The sequence below is a fragment of the Euprymna scolopes genome, chromosome 11, assembly GCF_053919585.1.
Source record: "Euprymna scolopes isolate OS-2025 chromosome 11, ASM5391958v1, whole genome shotgun sequence".
NCBI classification, from domain to species: Eukaryota; Metazoa; Mollusca; class Cephalopoda; order Sepiida; family Sepiolidae; genus Euprymna; species Euprymna scolopes.
Genome location: NC_136492.1, coordinates 108,444,777 through 108,462,615, shown reverse-complemented (window position 1 = coordinate 108,462,615; position 17,839 = coordinate 108,444,777). Strand labels below are relative to the sequence as shown.

At 35.7% G+C, this 17,839-nt stretch overlaps 1 protein-coding gene across 3 annotated transcripts in view; it reads left to right on the top strand.

Annotated features, from left to right (window-relative positions):
• The window catches only part of LOC145288060 (WD repeat-containing protein 44-like), a 147,121-nt gene that overhangs the window by 48,111 nt on the left and 81,171 nt on the right, over positions 1–17,839 (top strand). For all 3 annotated transcript variants that reach the window (XM_080136096.1, XM_080136095.1, XM_080136094.1), the window contains exon 3: positions 5,818–5,873. In XM_080136096.1, the coding sequence (XP_079992222.1) occupies positions 5,818–5,873 (56 nt within the window). The remainder of the gene's footprint in view (positions 1–5,817; positions 5,874–17,839) is intronic.

Below are 17,839 nucleotides of genomic sequence, written 5' to 3'. Positions count from 1 at the left end.
TATCAGAAAACACGCTATGTGATATACGTATATCTGTACGTGATGTTGCCAAGCTAATCAAAAACCTTGATTCCAGTAAAGCAACTGGCCCTGACGGTATTCCAATTATAGTACTCAAAAAAATTCAACCTGAACTAGCGCCCATACTTACAAAACTGTTTAAACGTTGTCTTAAGGAGAATAGTTTCCCATCTCCCTGGAAAATTTCATCAGTATGCCCTGTATTTAAGAATTCAGGTGATCGCTCATCCCCCTCTCAGTACAGGCCAATAAGTCTCCTGTGCGTCATGAGTAAGTTGCTGGAATCTGTGTTAAATACAGAAGTAATCAACCATCTCAACAAAAATAACCTTCTTAGTGACACTCAATATGGTTTCCGTTCTGCTAGATCTACAGCAGATGTGCTTACAGTTATATCTCATACGATTAGCAAATCTCTCGACGGAGGCAACCTTTCTAGGGCAATTGCTCGACATATCTAAGGCCTTTGATAGGGTATGGCATAAAGGTTTACTTCATAAGATCTCTAGCTATGGTATTGCTGGAAATGTCTTCTCAATTATTAAATCATTTCTTTCTGATAGGTTCATAAAAGTAGTAGTTGAGGGGCAAAAATCAGAAGCTCACAGTATTAATGCCGGTGTCCCTCAGGGGTCCATCCTGGGCCCAACTCTCTTCCTGATCTACATTAATGATCTTCCAAATCACATCCTTACATCATTTGTAGACATTTTTGCTGATGACACTACTATCTATGGTAGCACATCTAAGACAGTAAACGACCAAGTTCTCTCCAATTCTCTCTCCTCTGATCTTGAGCACGTAGTACAATGGGGTAAGGAGTGGCTGGTTACTTTTAATACATCTAAAACCAAGCTTCTCTCTTTACATCATCAACATTCTGATCCACATCTGACATCAATTGAAATGAATGGCTCTCGTCTTCAGGAGGCCTCAAGTTTTGACAAGCTTCTTGGCTTGACCATTACTCCTGATCTTAAATGGAACACGTACATCAAATCTGTTGCCAAGGCCGCTGGAAAAATGGTGGGATCTTTCTATTGATCCGGTAGATATCTCACTGCTGATGCTATTCTCTATCTATATAAGAGCCAGATACGTCCAAGGATGGAATACTGTTGCCACATCTGGGCAGGAGCTGCTAGAAAGGACTTGTCCTACCTTGATAGAGTTCAAAATAGACTTCGTAGCCTCGTGGGAGATGTCCTTTTCTCTTCCTTGCAGCCTCTATCTCACAGAAGAGATGTTGCGAGTTTGTCTCTGATGTATCGTTATTTTCATGGAAAGTGTTCAACTGAGCTTCAATCTATGGTCCCCCCTCGCCAAACTTTCACAAGAAACACTCGTCTAGCTGTAAACACTATCAATAATTTCCCCCACTCTTTATCTGTGCCTAAACCTAAACGTAGAGTCCATGAACAAAGCTTCTTTCTTAGAACTGCACGCCTGTGGAATTGTCTTCCGTTTTCCTGTTTTCCGGCTGACTACAATATGGTTGTGTTCAAGTCTAACGTAAATAAGTTCTTGATGAGCCGTTCCATATAAGTTATCAAATTTACCAAATTTTCATTACTAATGATTACTATATTGTCCAATTTCTACTGTACACTCTTTAACCCTTATCCTTGAGTGGCCTCTTGGCCTTGATAATGTGGTGATGCCTATGTAAAAAAAAAAAATAAAAAAATAAAAAGTGAAACTGGCATTAGGCCGACCGCTTCCCTTGACGAATTCATAATTAAAGGATACTCTAACTTAACATCTAAATCTGACCCCCAAGATCGCCATGGACATGGAATATGTGCCTACATTAAAGATGGCTTTCCGTGTGGTAGGGATATCTCCAGAGAAGACCCTAATTTACCTTATATGTGCTTCCGGGTTGCACTTGCTTACACCACTGCATTTATATTCGCTCTCAGCGGAGTTACTATCCTTAAGAGCATATCTGAAAAAATTGACCACATCTTGTCTGTTCACCCTTCAGCTAACATCCACATTTGTGATGACTTCAATGTCCAATTCAATGCGGAATGGTTGACCCACTCTAACAAGACAGATGATGAGGGGAGGTTCTGTCATGATTTTGCCATTGCCTATGACCTCACCCAGATTGTCCACGAACCCACCCGAGTGCCCGATACTTCCGGTCAGTATGCTAGCCTTCTAGACCTTTTTCTCACAACTTCTCCTGAGCTATGTTCAAGTTCCGTTCTCTCCTCTGGGATCTTCCGACCACGCGGTTGTATCAGTTAAGATAAAAACGAAATGCAATAAATCTGGAGATGTACCTCTACCGTACTGTATATTGATACTCTACCGCTGACTGGGATAGCTTCCATACACTTATATCCGATCTACCACTGCATTCCATGTTTAAAAAAGATGTGTCCTCCATAGTATCAGACCTGACCGAATGGCTAATTGTAGGCATAGACCGATTCATACCATAAAAAAATTCCAACAAAAACCTAACAGCCAGCCATGATTCTCCCCAAAATGTGATGCTGCCATCGTGCACAGAAATCACTTTTTCCATAGCTACCAACGTAATAGATGCACTGAGACTAAAGCTGCCTTCAGGACTGCCAGCAACCACTGCAAAAGAGTAATAAAAAATGCAAGCGAGCTATATGCTTAGTCCGTTAAATCCAAAGTAGCTGAGCAGCGGCTTGGTTCCCACCAGTTTTGGCAAATAGCAAACAGGATCTTGAACAGAAGTGTGCGTTCTATCCCAACCATCATCAATGGACCTGAGGTCATCTCGTCAGCATCAGACAAGGCCAAACTATTTGCCAAGAACTTTGCAGCTAATTCTACCCTATGCGACGAAGCCCATCAACTCCCCATATTTCCTCCTATAACGGACAACACGCTCTGCAACATACAAATATCTGTGCATGATGTCGCCAAGCTAATCGAGAACCTTGATTCCAGTAAAGCAACTGGACCTGACAGCATTCCAATCATTGTGCTGAAAAAGCTTCAACTAGGACTTGCCCCCATACTTACAAAACTGTTTAAGCGTTGCCTTAAAGAGAAGTGCTTCCCAACACCCTGGAAAACCACATCAGTATATCCTGTATTTAAGAACTCAGGTGATAAGTCCTCTCCCTCTCAGTACAGACCAATAAGTCTCCTGTGTGTCATGAGTAAGCTGCTGGAATCCATATTAAATAGAGAAGTAGTCAACCACCTCAGCAGAAATAACCTTAGTGACATGCAATATGGTTTCCGTTCTGCCAGATCTACAGCAGATGTGCTGACTGTTATATCTCATAGGATTAATGAATCTCTTGACAAAGGCTTCCTCTTTAGAGCAATTGCTCTTGACATATTAAAGGCCTTCGATAAGGTATGGCATAAGAGCCTACTTCACAAGATTTCTAGCTACGGTATAACTGGAAATGTTTTCTCAATTATAAAATCATTTCTTTCCGATAGGCTCATAAGAGTAGTAGTTGATGGGCAGAAATCAGAGGCCATCAGTATTAATGCAGGAGTCCCTCAGGGGTCCATCCTAGGTCCAACTCTCTTCCTGATATCCATCAATGATCTCCCAAAACACATACTTAAATGATTCGTTGACATCTATGCTGATGACACCACCATCTATGGCAACACATCAAAGGCCGTAAATGACAAAGTTCTCTCAGATTCTCTCTCCTCTGATCTTGAGCGCGTGGTACAGTGGGGGAGGAGGTGGCTGGTTACTTTTAATGCATCTAAAACCAAGCTCCTATCTTTACATCATCAATGCTCTGATCCCCATCTGGCAACAATTGATATGGGTGGCTCTCGTCTAGGGGAAGCTCCATGTTTTGATAAGCTTCTGGGCTGGACCTTTACCCTTGACCTGAAATGGAATACGTACATCAAGTCAGTTGCCAAGATCCCTGGAAAAATGGTCGGATCCTTCTACCGCTCCAGAAGATGTCTCACTCCTGATGCAATTCTCTATCTGTATAAAAGCCAAGTACGTCCAAGGATGGAGTACTGCTGCCACATCTGGGCAGGAGCTGCTAAAAACAGCCTATCCTGCCTTGACAGAGTACAAAATAGGCTTTGTGGCCTAGTGGGTGATGCCCTTTTCTCTTCCCTGCAACCTCTCTCCCACAGGAGAGACGTTGCGAGCCTGTCGTTGTTTTATCGTTACTACTCTGGCAGGTGCTCGTCTGAACTCCAATCTCTGGTACCCCTTCACCAATCTTTCACGAAAAACACCTAAAACCACTGTCAAAAATTTTCCCCACTCTTTATCTGTGCCAAAATCAAAACGTAGATTCCATGAACAAAGCTTCTCTCTTAGAAGTGCACGCCTGTGGAACTCTGTTCCGGTTGCCCGTTTCCCACCTGACTACAACCTGGATGTCTTCAAGTCCAATGTGAACAAATTCCTGATGAACCGCCTCCTTAAGTAAGACACTTTATCAGATTTCCAAAACTAACGTACTGTACACACAATAACCCTAATCTCCGAGTGGCTTCTGGGCCTTGATAAGTGGTGACTACCTTGTAAAAAAAAAAAAATATATGTATATATATATATATATATATAACCCAATGTGAGTGATGTTTGTGTTATCTATAGAAAAAAAAGTTATAGAATCTCTGTGTATTATGTAAAATTTACCAGGGAAGATGATGGAAGTGTTCCGGAATCTCTGAATGCATTACTAACTGAGCTATACAGTACATAATCCCTTGAAATTTCACATATATACTAATTTTATGAAATTATATGGATAAAATTTTCTGAGGAAAATGATGGAAGTGGTCCTGAATCTATTACCCACTATGTGTAGAATATCTATCTGTTCTTTTCGATGACTCCTGCACACAAAACTCCTTAAAACTTCAAATAAGTATATCTGATTTTAATGAAATTTAAACCATTGTATAAGACTCAAATTCAGAAAGTTTCCAATATTTCAGCTTTCGACTACATTAGAAAATGAGAGGAGAGGGGGAGGGGACAAAGTAAAATGATGTTACGAGAACAGTGAAAATGTACATAATAATCCTCATTCAGTTTCAAATAGTGTTGGTCTTGCTGCTAGTGTGTGTGTGTGTGTGTGTGTGTGTGTGTGTGTGTGTGTTATGAATATGTATCTATTTTTCATATATATAATTTTTTTTTTTTTTTTTTTTTTTTACCTTATTATGGAGTTCTATAATTTTGGGGGCAAACCTTCGTCTCCTTAATCAATCTGTTATGAAATGTGAAATTTGATAGAGATGTATATATTAGTTTGAAATATATAGATAAGACATTTGGCTTCATTAAAAAAAAAAAAAAAAAAAAAACTATGGATCCGTACCATTTTCTCTCTTTCATCGATTCTTTTAGTTTGTCCCCATAAGGTTCCTAATACATTTTATAAAGAAACATTCACTTATGCTTTTATCTGACATCATTAACAGAAATACAAACTGCAACTTACTATTTACTGCTTTGTTTATTACTCCTTGTCCAGTATTTAAAAAAAATTTTTTACACCTTAAATGTATGCAGCATTGTTTTAATCCCAACCATTTTGACTTTTTAGATGATTCATGAATCTTGTAATAATCTACCCCAAAGATAGGCTCAACCGTTTGGGAACCTATGAGGAAGGAACTCACACATACAAAAAGTGACTTTTCTATATTAGTAGAGATAGATTCAGTTTAGAGTTTAATCATTTATGGATGAAAGTATAAATAATTTTTCAAGTTTTTAATGTTTTTATATATTTTGTACAATTTTTAAAAAAATGTATTACATCTAAATTTTTGTCATTTTGTATATTTTAGTTCCTGAACATTGAAGATGATGAAAAACTCTTATCGCTTCAGACTTCAGAAGAAAGGTTTGTTTTAATTCATTTAAAGCATGTATACTAAATGAGTTTATGGCTGTTCTCATCACATCACTGAAGTTCAGTGAAATTGTACTTGGTTAATACTTGGATGGTACTGTGGGCCCAGATCACCAAATTGTGGAAATAGACAATGAGAAGTCCTCAGGAAGTTGTTGAGGGCTTGTTTTAAAGCAAAACGATGAGTTGAATACAGAAAAATTAAAATATTTAAAAATATTAAATTGGGGGGGGGGGTTAAGGTTCAAAAATCTAAATTTGGGATTTTGCTCCAAAAAAAGTGCAAATTAGGTATTTGGGCATATCTTAGTAAAAAATGATCCATGTCTTGTAAGTTTAATAATGTGAATGCGGAAATAGTATATATATTACAACATACCAATCAAGATATCTTCAACAAGAGAAACATAAAATTTCTTAGGTAGGTTGAAAGGCCTTGCATAAGACCTAATAGTGTGATTATTTGCACCACATTCAAGGCAATACTTATCAGGATGCCATTGATTGGACTGCTTCACAACACCAGGATCAGAACATTTAAGCAGTCTACACATGACATCAGTTAATTGTTCAATTGATTATGTTTTTCTTGAAAGGAATTGCAAATAATTATGGATGTCTCTATTGTTGGACTCTAAACATTCCTGTGACAAGTTTCCTAATCTGCAGCCATCATTCATGGCTATCAACTCTATTGAATGTTGACTAATTCCATGAAGAGTATGATTCAGCTTCATCCATTTTGAAATGATCACACATATTCCTAATTGTACTTTGGCAAAGAATTTGCATTTTAAGGTTAACTTGTCTTCAGGAAGATACAACACTGAGGATTGTAGACAACTGGTGATACAAAAGCAACAAATTATCCCTGTTTTTCACACGAGTCAAGCCTTGTATCCAATAACCTCCTCAGAAAAAACGTCATTTGTTGACGCCCCACCTTTTCCACCAGCAGTATTACATCTATCCAGATAGACCAGTTTCCCTGTAAATTTTGTCAAGGACTCTTTCCCTGGTGACACAAATTAGGTCACCTAATGACCCCCAACTTCTCAATCCATTGTTTGTAGTCTGTGGCAACAATACATAACTTTGAGGAACCATGTAGTGCTATTGATGTAGGCATGGGTTATGGTGATACTTTTCTGGTTTGATACAGCGATTCGTTTCGCTGTAACACCTTGCCTGGTCTTAAGACACCACTTTTAGTAGGAACCACACTATCCTCATCAACTAGACTTCCCCACAATATCAGTATCCTCAGCACCTGTTGCTTTGGAATCCATCAGAAAAAAAAAAAATTCATGGTGCCATGAATTCTTATCTTTACATCATATGCCTTCTCGCCAACTTGTGCACATAGACCCTGAACTTCCAACTATGCACGACTTTTATCAGTTGTGGGGATAGCATTGAGGTTTTTATCTGTTTCTTTCATCGTTCCAGGACCCAAGTCACTAAAATGCTTTCTTTTCTTTGTTGATATAACATCTTCACTCTATAGCAGCAAGTTCGAGCACAGTTGAATTGCCTTTCTTGTGCTGACTCTAAAATGATTGAATTGCATCCATGATGATTTGAAGAATTCCAACCAATCAGTATAATGTGGATTACATTGAATTCTTTTCCACATTTACTGATACAAGCATAATAGTCAGGTGATTTGGTTGGTGGAAACTGTGACTTGTAATCAATGATTACTTGGAAGATTTGTTTTGTGTAATGAACACTTTGCTGATTTGTTCTGTTTTATGTTAATATATATATGGAATATAAATATTGATTTTTATAAAACAATTACTGCAACAAAAAGCACTGAAGAAAGTTTAAATGATATAAAGGAAAGTTTAAACAAAAGAAATCTCTAATGAACACAGGGAACTTCTCAATGGACAATTCTTTTTTTCTGGAAAATGAGTATGTATACTACGGTTTATGAACATTAACAAGTAAACTAACAACATAGCATGCATTCAACATCCATTTGCAATAAATGTTTTCTATTTGAAGACACAATTGTGAAAAGAATTGAGGAAATCTTAATATTTCAACATTTTTCTTATAACCATAAAATCTTTCAGGGTAAATTATTCTGCAAACAGCTAAACTTCACATAAATCTGTTTATTGCATCAGATAACCCATAAACCAAGGACTTCAAAAAGTATATACTTTTAAGCCTTAGCCCTTTTTGAAGATATTTTGCAATTTATGCAAAAAAATCACCCGATTTGGGTAAAAAAAAATGTATAATTTTGGCTTTTTTTTTTTTTTTTTTTTCACAAAAAAGAATCAAAATTATACTCAATTTTTTCTGGAAATATTCATTTATCAATTTTATGAGTTAAGTTAATTTTTTGCATTAACAAAACAAGTAAGGAGTGTTTTTGAGGATTTTTTTTCTATTTTTGAGTTTTTACTGAGGTTGGTATAATTTTGCTTATAAAAAACGGACCCCAACCAAGGTCGCTGATTCCTGTAACTTTAAAATCTTAATTGCTACAAATGCTACAATTGTCTTGTTTCTTAGAAATTTCTTTTACTTTTTACATATTAAATTTAAAAAGTTAAGACATCAATTTTGCCTATTTCCACCACTGGGCCCACTAGATAGGTGACCATTTGGAAATAAAAGATGCTTCAACCTTGATTTGAATTACGTGACTTATGTGCATATTTTTTAGAGATCTTCGCTATATGTTTAGAAACAAATTCTGCCATTTATGGCCAATCTTTCAGTTATCAGTAGCAGTATACCAGTCTCAACTTTTATTTGTTTCGTTCATTAGTGATCTTTCATTGAAATCTCTTTGATATGATTTCTTTACATGTCTGAAGTCTGCTAGCCAGGAAACATGTTCAAAACATGTTAATCATTTTTTTTCATCATTGATAGATCTATATTTCATTCATTTTCTCTGAAACTACTGAGCTGATGTGGATAAAATTTTGTGTGGATCTTTGTTATAAGGTTCAGCAAACTAGGTACTACGTACTTGTTTAATGCACAATTAGGAATTAGTATTTAATGCAAAAATGGGCACAAATTTAACGATATCCAACCATAAAGCACTCATTTTAAGTCAATGGGCTATAACTTTTTGCTTTTTTAATAGGCTAAAAAGTCTAGTCTGTTAATAAAGATTTTTGATATCTGCATTTCTTTATCTTGCAACTCCAAATGTAGAATGTGTACCAATCTTGCTTGGAGAGAATTTGGCGATGAAGTGGGATGGGAGGGAGTCTTTAGAACTTTAATTTAAGTGAAATTTCCAATTCTTGATTCACTTGAACTTTTCATTTGGATTTATGACTCCCCTCTTTCCACAGATTAGAGTTTATATTCTCTGAATGCTATCAACAGATGGTTGGTGTTCATCTTCAGATGGTAATCTATGATTTTTCCATTTTTGAATTGTATCCAACATTTTTCTTTTTTTTTTTTCTTTTTTTTTTTCTATTCCTTTTGAAGCAAGTGATGGCCAGATTCTCTTTGACTCTCTTTTTTGCATCTTTATACAATTAAAATTACAATGCTATATTGATGAGCCTTGATATGATTCATCAGTTTCCTTAGATAGAAGTTAAATTTAGATGACATGGAATATGTACCTACATTAAAGATGACTTTCTATATGTTAGAGACATCTCCAGAGAAGACCCTAATTTACCCTATATGTGCTTCCGGGTTGCACTTGCTCACACCACTGCATTCATATTTGCCCTCTATCGCCCTCACAACAGTGGAGTTACTATCTTTAAGAGCATATCTGAGAAAATTGTTTGCTCATTCTTTGGCGTCTGTGGAAACTTTAATGTTCACAATGTGAAATGGTTAACCCACTCAAAGAAGACAGATGAGTGGAGGTTCTATCATGATTTTTCCATTGCTTATGACCTCACTCAGATTGTTCATGAACCCTACGGTGTGTCCAACACTGTCAGTCAGTATGCAAGTCTCCTATACCTTTTTCTCACAACTTGCCCTGCGCTATGTTCATCTTCGTTCCGTCTCCACTGGGATCTTCCGACCACTCAGTTATATTGATACTCTATGGCTGACTGGGATGGCATCCGTACATTTATATCAGATCTACCTCTGTGTTCCATGTTTAAAAAGAATGTGTCTTTAATATTAGCAAACCTGACGGAATAGTTAAGTGTAGGTATAGACCGCTTCATACCCTTCAAAAAATTCCAGCAAAAACCTAACAGCCAGCCATGGTTCTCTCCAGAATGTGCTGCCATTGTGCACAGAAAATCACTTTTTCCATTGCTTTCAATGTAATAGATGTACTGAGATTAAAGCCACTTTCAGGACTGTCAGCAACCACTGTAAAAAAAGTAATAAAGAATGCAAGAGAGTTTATGCTCAATTTATTAAATCCAAAGTAGCTGAGCTGTGGCTTGGTTCCTACCAGTTTTGGCAAATAGCAAACAGGGTTCTGAATAGACGCGTGTGCTCTATCCCAACCATCATCAATGGACCTGAGGTAATCTCATTAGCATCAGGCAAAGGCAAACTCTTTGCCAAGAACTTTCCAGCTAACTCTACCCTATGCAACCAAGACTGTCAACCCTCCGTATTTCCTCTTGTATCAGAAAACCTGCTATGCAACATACAAATATCTGTTCGTGATGTTGCAAAGTTAATCTATTAAAGCAACTGGCCCTGATGGCATTTCAATTATAGTGCTGAAAAGGCTTCAACTAGAACTAGCTCCCATACTTACAAAGCTATATAAGCATTGTCTTAAGGAGAATTGCTTCCCAATACCCTGAAAAACCTCATCAGTATGTCCTGTATTTAAGAATTCAGGTGATCGGTCATCTTCCTCTCATTACAGACCCATAAGTCTCCTGTACATCAGGAGTAAGTTGCTAGAATCTGTTAAATAGAGAAGTAGTCAACCACCTCAGCAAAAATAACCTTCTTAGTGACATGCAATATGATTTCTGTTCTGCTGTAGATCTAGCAGATGTGCTAATGGTTATATTTCATAGGATTAGCAAATCTATCAACGGAGGCTTGCTTTCTAGGGCAATTGCTCTTGACATATCAAAGGCCTTTGATAGGATATGGAATAAAGGTCTACTTCACAATATCTCCAGCTACTATATAGCTGGAAATGTCTTAATTATTAAATAATTTCTGTCAAATAGGTTCATAAGAGTAGTAGTTGATGGACAGAAATCAGAAGCTCATAGTATTAATGCTGGAGTCCCTCAGGGGTCCATCCTGGGCCCAACTCTCTTACTGATTTACATCAATGATCTTCCAAATCGCATCCTAAGGTCATTCGTAGACATTTATGCTGACAACATTACCATCTATGACAACACATCAAAGTTTTCTCTGATTCTCTTTCTTCTCTGATCTTGAGCACATGATACAATCGGGAAAGAGGTGGCTGGTTACTTTTAATACATCTAAAACCAAGCTTCTACCTTTACATCATCATTTTGATTCTCATCTGGCATCAATTAAAATGAATGGCTCTCGTCTTGGGGAGGCTTCATGTTTTGACAAGCTTCTCGACTTGACCTTTACTCCTGATCTGAAATGGAACATGTACATCAAATCTGTTGCCAAGGCCACAGGAAAAATGGTAGGATCGTTCTACCACTCCAGTAAATATTTCACTGCTGATGCAATTCTTTACCTATATAAAGCCAGGTATGTCCAAGGATGGAGTGCTGTTGCCACATCTGGGCGAGATCTGCTAGAAAGACCTTATGCTGCTTTGGCAAAGTTCAAAATAGACTTCGTAGACTAGTGGGGGATGTCCTTTTCTCTTCCCTGCATCCTCTTTCCCACAGAAGAGACGTTGCAAGCCTGTCTTTGCTTTATCGTTATTTTCATGGCAAGTGCTCGTCTGCATTCCAATCTATAATCCCCCCCCCACCCATGCCAAACTCTCCTCCGTTTACCTGCTTTCCAGCTAACTACAATTTGGTCATCTTAAAGTCCAACATAAAAAAATTCTTGATGAGCGATCCCCTTAAGTGATCCAATTTAAGAAATTTCCACTACTAACGATTACTACAGTATTTCCTATTGACTACTGTATACTCATTAAACCTTATCCTCCTCAAGTAGCCTCCGGGCCTTGGTAAGTGGTGACTCCTTTGTAGTATAAAAAAAAAATTTTTTTTAATTATTTTCAATACTGTTATTTCACCCCAAACAAGGCTGGAACAGCGAGATGTCTGTTTACATTACACTTATGTCAGAACAGCCAGGGAAGCCGCAACCCAGGAGGGAATTCCAAAGTCTAGTATTTTGTTGGGGGGAAAGAACTATTAGAGTAGAAGAGCACATTCCATTAAAATACTTGTAAATCAGACACACAGATGCCACATTTCAGTGATGGCACAGAGGTTGGAGCTTGATTGTTAGTGCAGGACTTATTAAGTTGGTGACTTTTTTAACCCTGCCTAAAAGCTAGGTAGCAGATGCACCAGCAAAACTCCATGCATGGGCAAATAATGGCAGGATACTCTCAGATATAAGTAACTTTCTAGCACAGTAGATAGCTTCTTTGCAGCAGCCTTGGCAATGGCTTTAATTTGTTCCAATTTTATGTTGTTTGTGAATGTTAAGTTACAGTTTGAACAAAATACTTTCAGGTAGTGTATTATTAGCCATGACAATCGGTGGTTAAGGGTTTTTGTAATTGTTAAAAGAAAGAAGCTTAGTCTTGACAGCATTCAATGTTACCATCCATTTAGATTCTACTACAGACTAGAGGTCTTCCTCTAATGTTAAGGCCATTGCCTTAGATATGTTTTCATTTGTTTTACCTTCTAGTCTGTTATAGTGTGGTGTTATCAGCAAATATACTGATCTCAAAGACAATTTAATCAAGGAGGTCATTTATGAATATCGAGAATAATAAAGATCCAAAGATGAACTCCTGTGACGCACTCAGATTTATATCACGTTTTGATGTACGACCATCAAGGATGACTTGGATTTTTCTTTTGTCTAAGGATTCTACGTTTCTTTAATTTTGTGACTGAGGATGTTTGATGAATATTGAAAGAAACAAACTGTCATCCTTTCTCAATACATGTGATTACGCATTAGTACTATAATACTATTCCTCCATTAGAGTTACTAAAGTTTTGCCTCCAACCTCACTTCCTGCAATATATTATGAGTTCACTTCATTTAATCTTTTGCAAGTCGACCTCCTTAGATGAGGGTAGAGGTTGAGAACAGCATCACAGAAATACGGAGCTCATTTTCTGGAAAATCTATTATTGCCTGATAAACAATGGGTAATCTAACAAATTCCTTCAACCATTTTGCTTCCTTAATAAATTGAAAATTACCTCTGATAAGTTTTCAAATACTCTGGATTAAAATTGACCTACAAAATTACTGACTCATAAGTCTCCAGCTCTTTGATAAATTCCTGGAATGCTAAAGGATTGCAAGTACTTTAACATAATGGATACAATACTATATAAAATTCAGTTGTGACAATCTTCTTGAGATTGAAGGTTCAATACTCAGTGCAGATGATATAAAATTGCAATTAAAACTCCCACCCATCATAGTTGACAAAACAAGAACATGCTACCCCTCAAAGTGTTCTATTCAAAATTCTGTGCAGATTCCTGGGTTCAACAAGATACATCAGAAGGAAGATGGAGGGTACATCAGCTAAAATGTTGTGCAAATAACACTCAAGATGTAATCCAAATCTAGGACCAACAGTGTCGATTTAGGTCATCCCATTCCACTGCCAGTATCATCTCTGAAAGTATATACCACACACAGTATTTAGGATAGGTGAAGCTAAAGCAGTAGCACTATATATCTGTAGTAGAATGTGGCCAAAAATGGATAGTCATATTTAATGCTACCAAGACAAAGTATATTGTAGTATAAACTACAATAAAGCTTTTCAACCACTGATTATTATAGCCAAAAGCACCCTCTTACAAGTCCAACATTACCAGAAACAATAAATTAGTAATCGATCCTCCCTCTTGTATCTTCCTCAATAAATGCATCCTACTCCCAACTTTTCCTCTTCTCACATACTCCATCCACTTCATGTTGCCTCCTTCCTTTCTTGCTATCATTTATCTTCCCTCAGATTTTTTTCCTTCAATATACAACTGTCAAGTTCTGTGCAATAGAGCTCAATTTATTAAATGAATATGGTCAAACCTATCGACCAAAATATATTTGTCTAGCTTTAATGGTGTTTTTGTATGCTTATTTCTACTTGTTTCTACTCCATTTTTCGATAAGTAATTTTCTATCCATTATATAAAGGGAAAATGTGTTTGTCCAACTAAAAGTCCAAAACTACTTATCAAAATCCCATAAAGTTTATAATTTCTTAATCAGTGTTGTTCTAAATGTATAATATCTAAATTTAGACGAAATGATTAATTCCTTGGAGTAAAAATGATGAGTTCATTGTTGGGGGGTGGTGAGGGGGGTAAAATTTTACTGTATTTTCAATGTTTGTTCTGTTCCTGTGTACATTTCTTTCCCTTCTAAGCATTGAAAACTAATGAATAAACTTTGAACATTTTTTTAATGACTCTGGGCAACACCGGGTGTCTTTCTATTATATATATGTATGTGTATATATATATATATATATATATATATATATATATATATAATTTGATAAGATGAGATTCAGCCACTCTGATGAGTCGTAGACGACAAAATACATGTCAGTGGATAATTTATTTATATATATATATATATATATATATAATTATCCACTGACATGTATTTTGTTGTCTACGACTCATCAGAGTGGCTGAATCTCATCTCATCAAATTGTATATAATTTACTATAATAATAATTATTAAATACCTGTAGATACTTGTTTCATCCTTTCGGGAATCTTCAGTGCAGAGTGTCATGATTAACACCAGTCGATAGATTTGAACCCGGCGACAGAAACCATCTCTTGCTCCATTAGCAAGGACCGTATCCATTTGGCTACCATTAACCATGAGAGATGTTGAATTTTAAACATTTATTTCATTAAATGTTTTTAATGTCAGAGTGATCTAGTCATATGATGAAAATTGACAGACTTTTTAATTCAACTGAAAGTGCTTAACGATAAACAAGTTTCTAAAAGGGACTGACATAATTATTTACTATAATAATTATTAAATACCTACAAACACTAGTGTTTCATCCTTTCAGGAATAGCAAAGATACCGTGCTTTGTGCAGGACTTCGCTGTACTTGGGTACCTACTTTGCAGCCATCTTTACACTAAGTGGATCTTGTAAGAGCAACTATTGGTTAAGATGTTTTTAGTTTTTTAACTACCTTCTAAATTGCCTGAAATCCAGCTATGAACTTTAAAGCAAATGGGTTATATTGAAATTGACACTTGTATTGTTACACATAAAAATTGAAACCATGGTTAACATTTTAGTATCACAAACACCTTTTTATGAAACATATAGCAAAGATACCCTAACTTGGTGTGTACCACCCTAGGTAGGAGAGTTTATGAAGAGCCGCACGAAATATGACCTTAACCTTTGACCTAGAAAATGGTGTGCACCATCCCTAGGTCAGAGACCACCATCATGTCTGGTTTAGGCATGATCGATCCAGTGGTGTGGGCTGTAGGAGAGTAGTACACAGGCACACACGCACAAATGTTAGATGGGTGATCATTTGGGAATACTAGGCACTGTGTGTAGGAAGACATTGACGTTTACCGGCAGCTCCTGTATTCCACTTGGCCTCTAACTGCCTCAACCCTGTCCTGCCGTTGAATCGGGCTAGTTGGGATACAATAGTGAGGCTGGCTCTGTGCAAACCAGCTTCACATTAAACACACTCCCAGCTTGAGTCATCCATCATCCTTAGGATAAGATGGGTTTTGTTGTTGCAATGGACGAACGGTTTATTTTTATATACTCAACATACCCATGACCTGTTGTGTAACAACTACTACCATGTTTTAATCTTTTGATTTAATACAATATTAATAAAGCTTTTCTTTTGCATAACTAAAAGTACTTATATATTATTTAATTATTGGAACAACTATAAAGATGAGGATAATAGTCCACAAATAAATAAATAAAACTAAAAATACTTAGTCTCTTTACCATTTTTATTATGAGGGTACATCTGTTAAATATGATGGTAAAGAAATGTTTTGCTAATATTCATATAAAATGTTTCATTTGGTGAACTCAAAGAAAGAAATCCTCTAAAACTGGAAAGTTTAAAAAATGGAGAGAAAGTGTATGTAAATAAGGAAGTAAAAAAAAAAAAAAAAAAAAAGTCTCTTAGAAATAGTGGAAGATTCTTCTTTCCAAATTTTTCAGATGAGAAGGGGTAATCTGACTTGCCCTAAAAACTTGAAATCGTTTTGTCCAACAAGTTTTTTACTCATGACAGGAAAGAAATACACCAGAGATATTATATATATATATATATATATATATATAATATTGGTCTTTGTTATAATGGAGGAATATTATTCTTTCATAGACATTTTGACATCTAATTTACATGTGTTTGATAAATTGACTGCTGAAAAATGTCATCCTTTCTCTAAATGGGAGAAATAAAAAATATTAGGATGGTTGGATGAACATAGTGAGAGAGATAAGAAAAATAAACATAAAAATAAAATTGAATAGTATAGTGAATAACTATACTATACATTAATAATGAAAATTATTGTAAATAAATGTAACTTAATATGCATGGATTAAAAATCTGAATGACTTAAAAAGTAATGAATAAAGTAATAAAAATAATAATAATAATCAATGATCAAAAATAATACTAGTAGTATGTAACCCTGAATATACTTCTCTATAAGTATTCGTGGAATAACATGCAAACTAACACCTGAATTCAGACCTATTTTAGATGAACCACAATTTCATGCTAGAAAACTGAAAACTTGCATATTAAGCAGGCTCAATTAAAATCAGAAATTATTTTCTCAAGTCAATTGGACATTATACCTGCAGGACTTACCATCAAGAACACTTTTCAACATGGAATTAACTATTTAGTATTCTTTTTGATTATTTATTTATTATTTTATTCATATTTTTAATTCATCCATATTTTAATTCATATTAAGTTATTATATTTACGATAATCTTTATTAAGTATAGTTATTCATTATATTATAAACTTTTATTTTTCCGTTAATACGGTCTTGTCAGTTTTTCATTTATTCAATGTTTAGTGTTATTTATACACAAATTGAAATCAGTTGTTTTTATGTTGATGCTGGTTGGATTGAACACAGGCGTTTACAAATTTAAAAACAGTTTTTGAAAAAGACTAGGTTCTTTGTCAAACGGTTACGAGATTTCATGTGAACTGTCATGGTAAGAATGAACGCTTTTTCCAATTTTGAACTTATAATTTAATGTATCTTTTATAAAAATGAAATATATTCTTTTACTATATAACTTCTAAATATTGTTGTTGTATACCTTCTGCTAAATCACTCCTCGAAATTAAAATGAGATTCTACTCTTTTAGGAGATTACATTAAGTTTTTCGAGATGTTCACACATGCCTAAAAAGAAAAAGTAGAATTTCCTTTTTGTGAGTGTTTTAGCTGAGAGCCTTAAACTACAAATTTGCCATTATTAGTAGTATTACTATTATCTGTACCTTGTTTTTGTTTTTTCTTTTTTGTTTGCCGCAAAACAAATCGATCTATTACATATCTTATATTGATCTTTATAATTAGGATAAAACACAACTTTTGGTAAAGGAAGCATACAGAATAGTTAACTATGCATGCCTGGTTCATTCTTCTCGTGCTCACATTGGTTTTCTAAATAGTAATTATATTTGAAAGCTAGTTCTTAAAATTGGAAGGAGACTTTATAAACTATTCTGTTCCTACATCATCTTATTTTGCACTAACAGAACCCAAGTACCAATGTTACCTAGTGGAAAGATG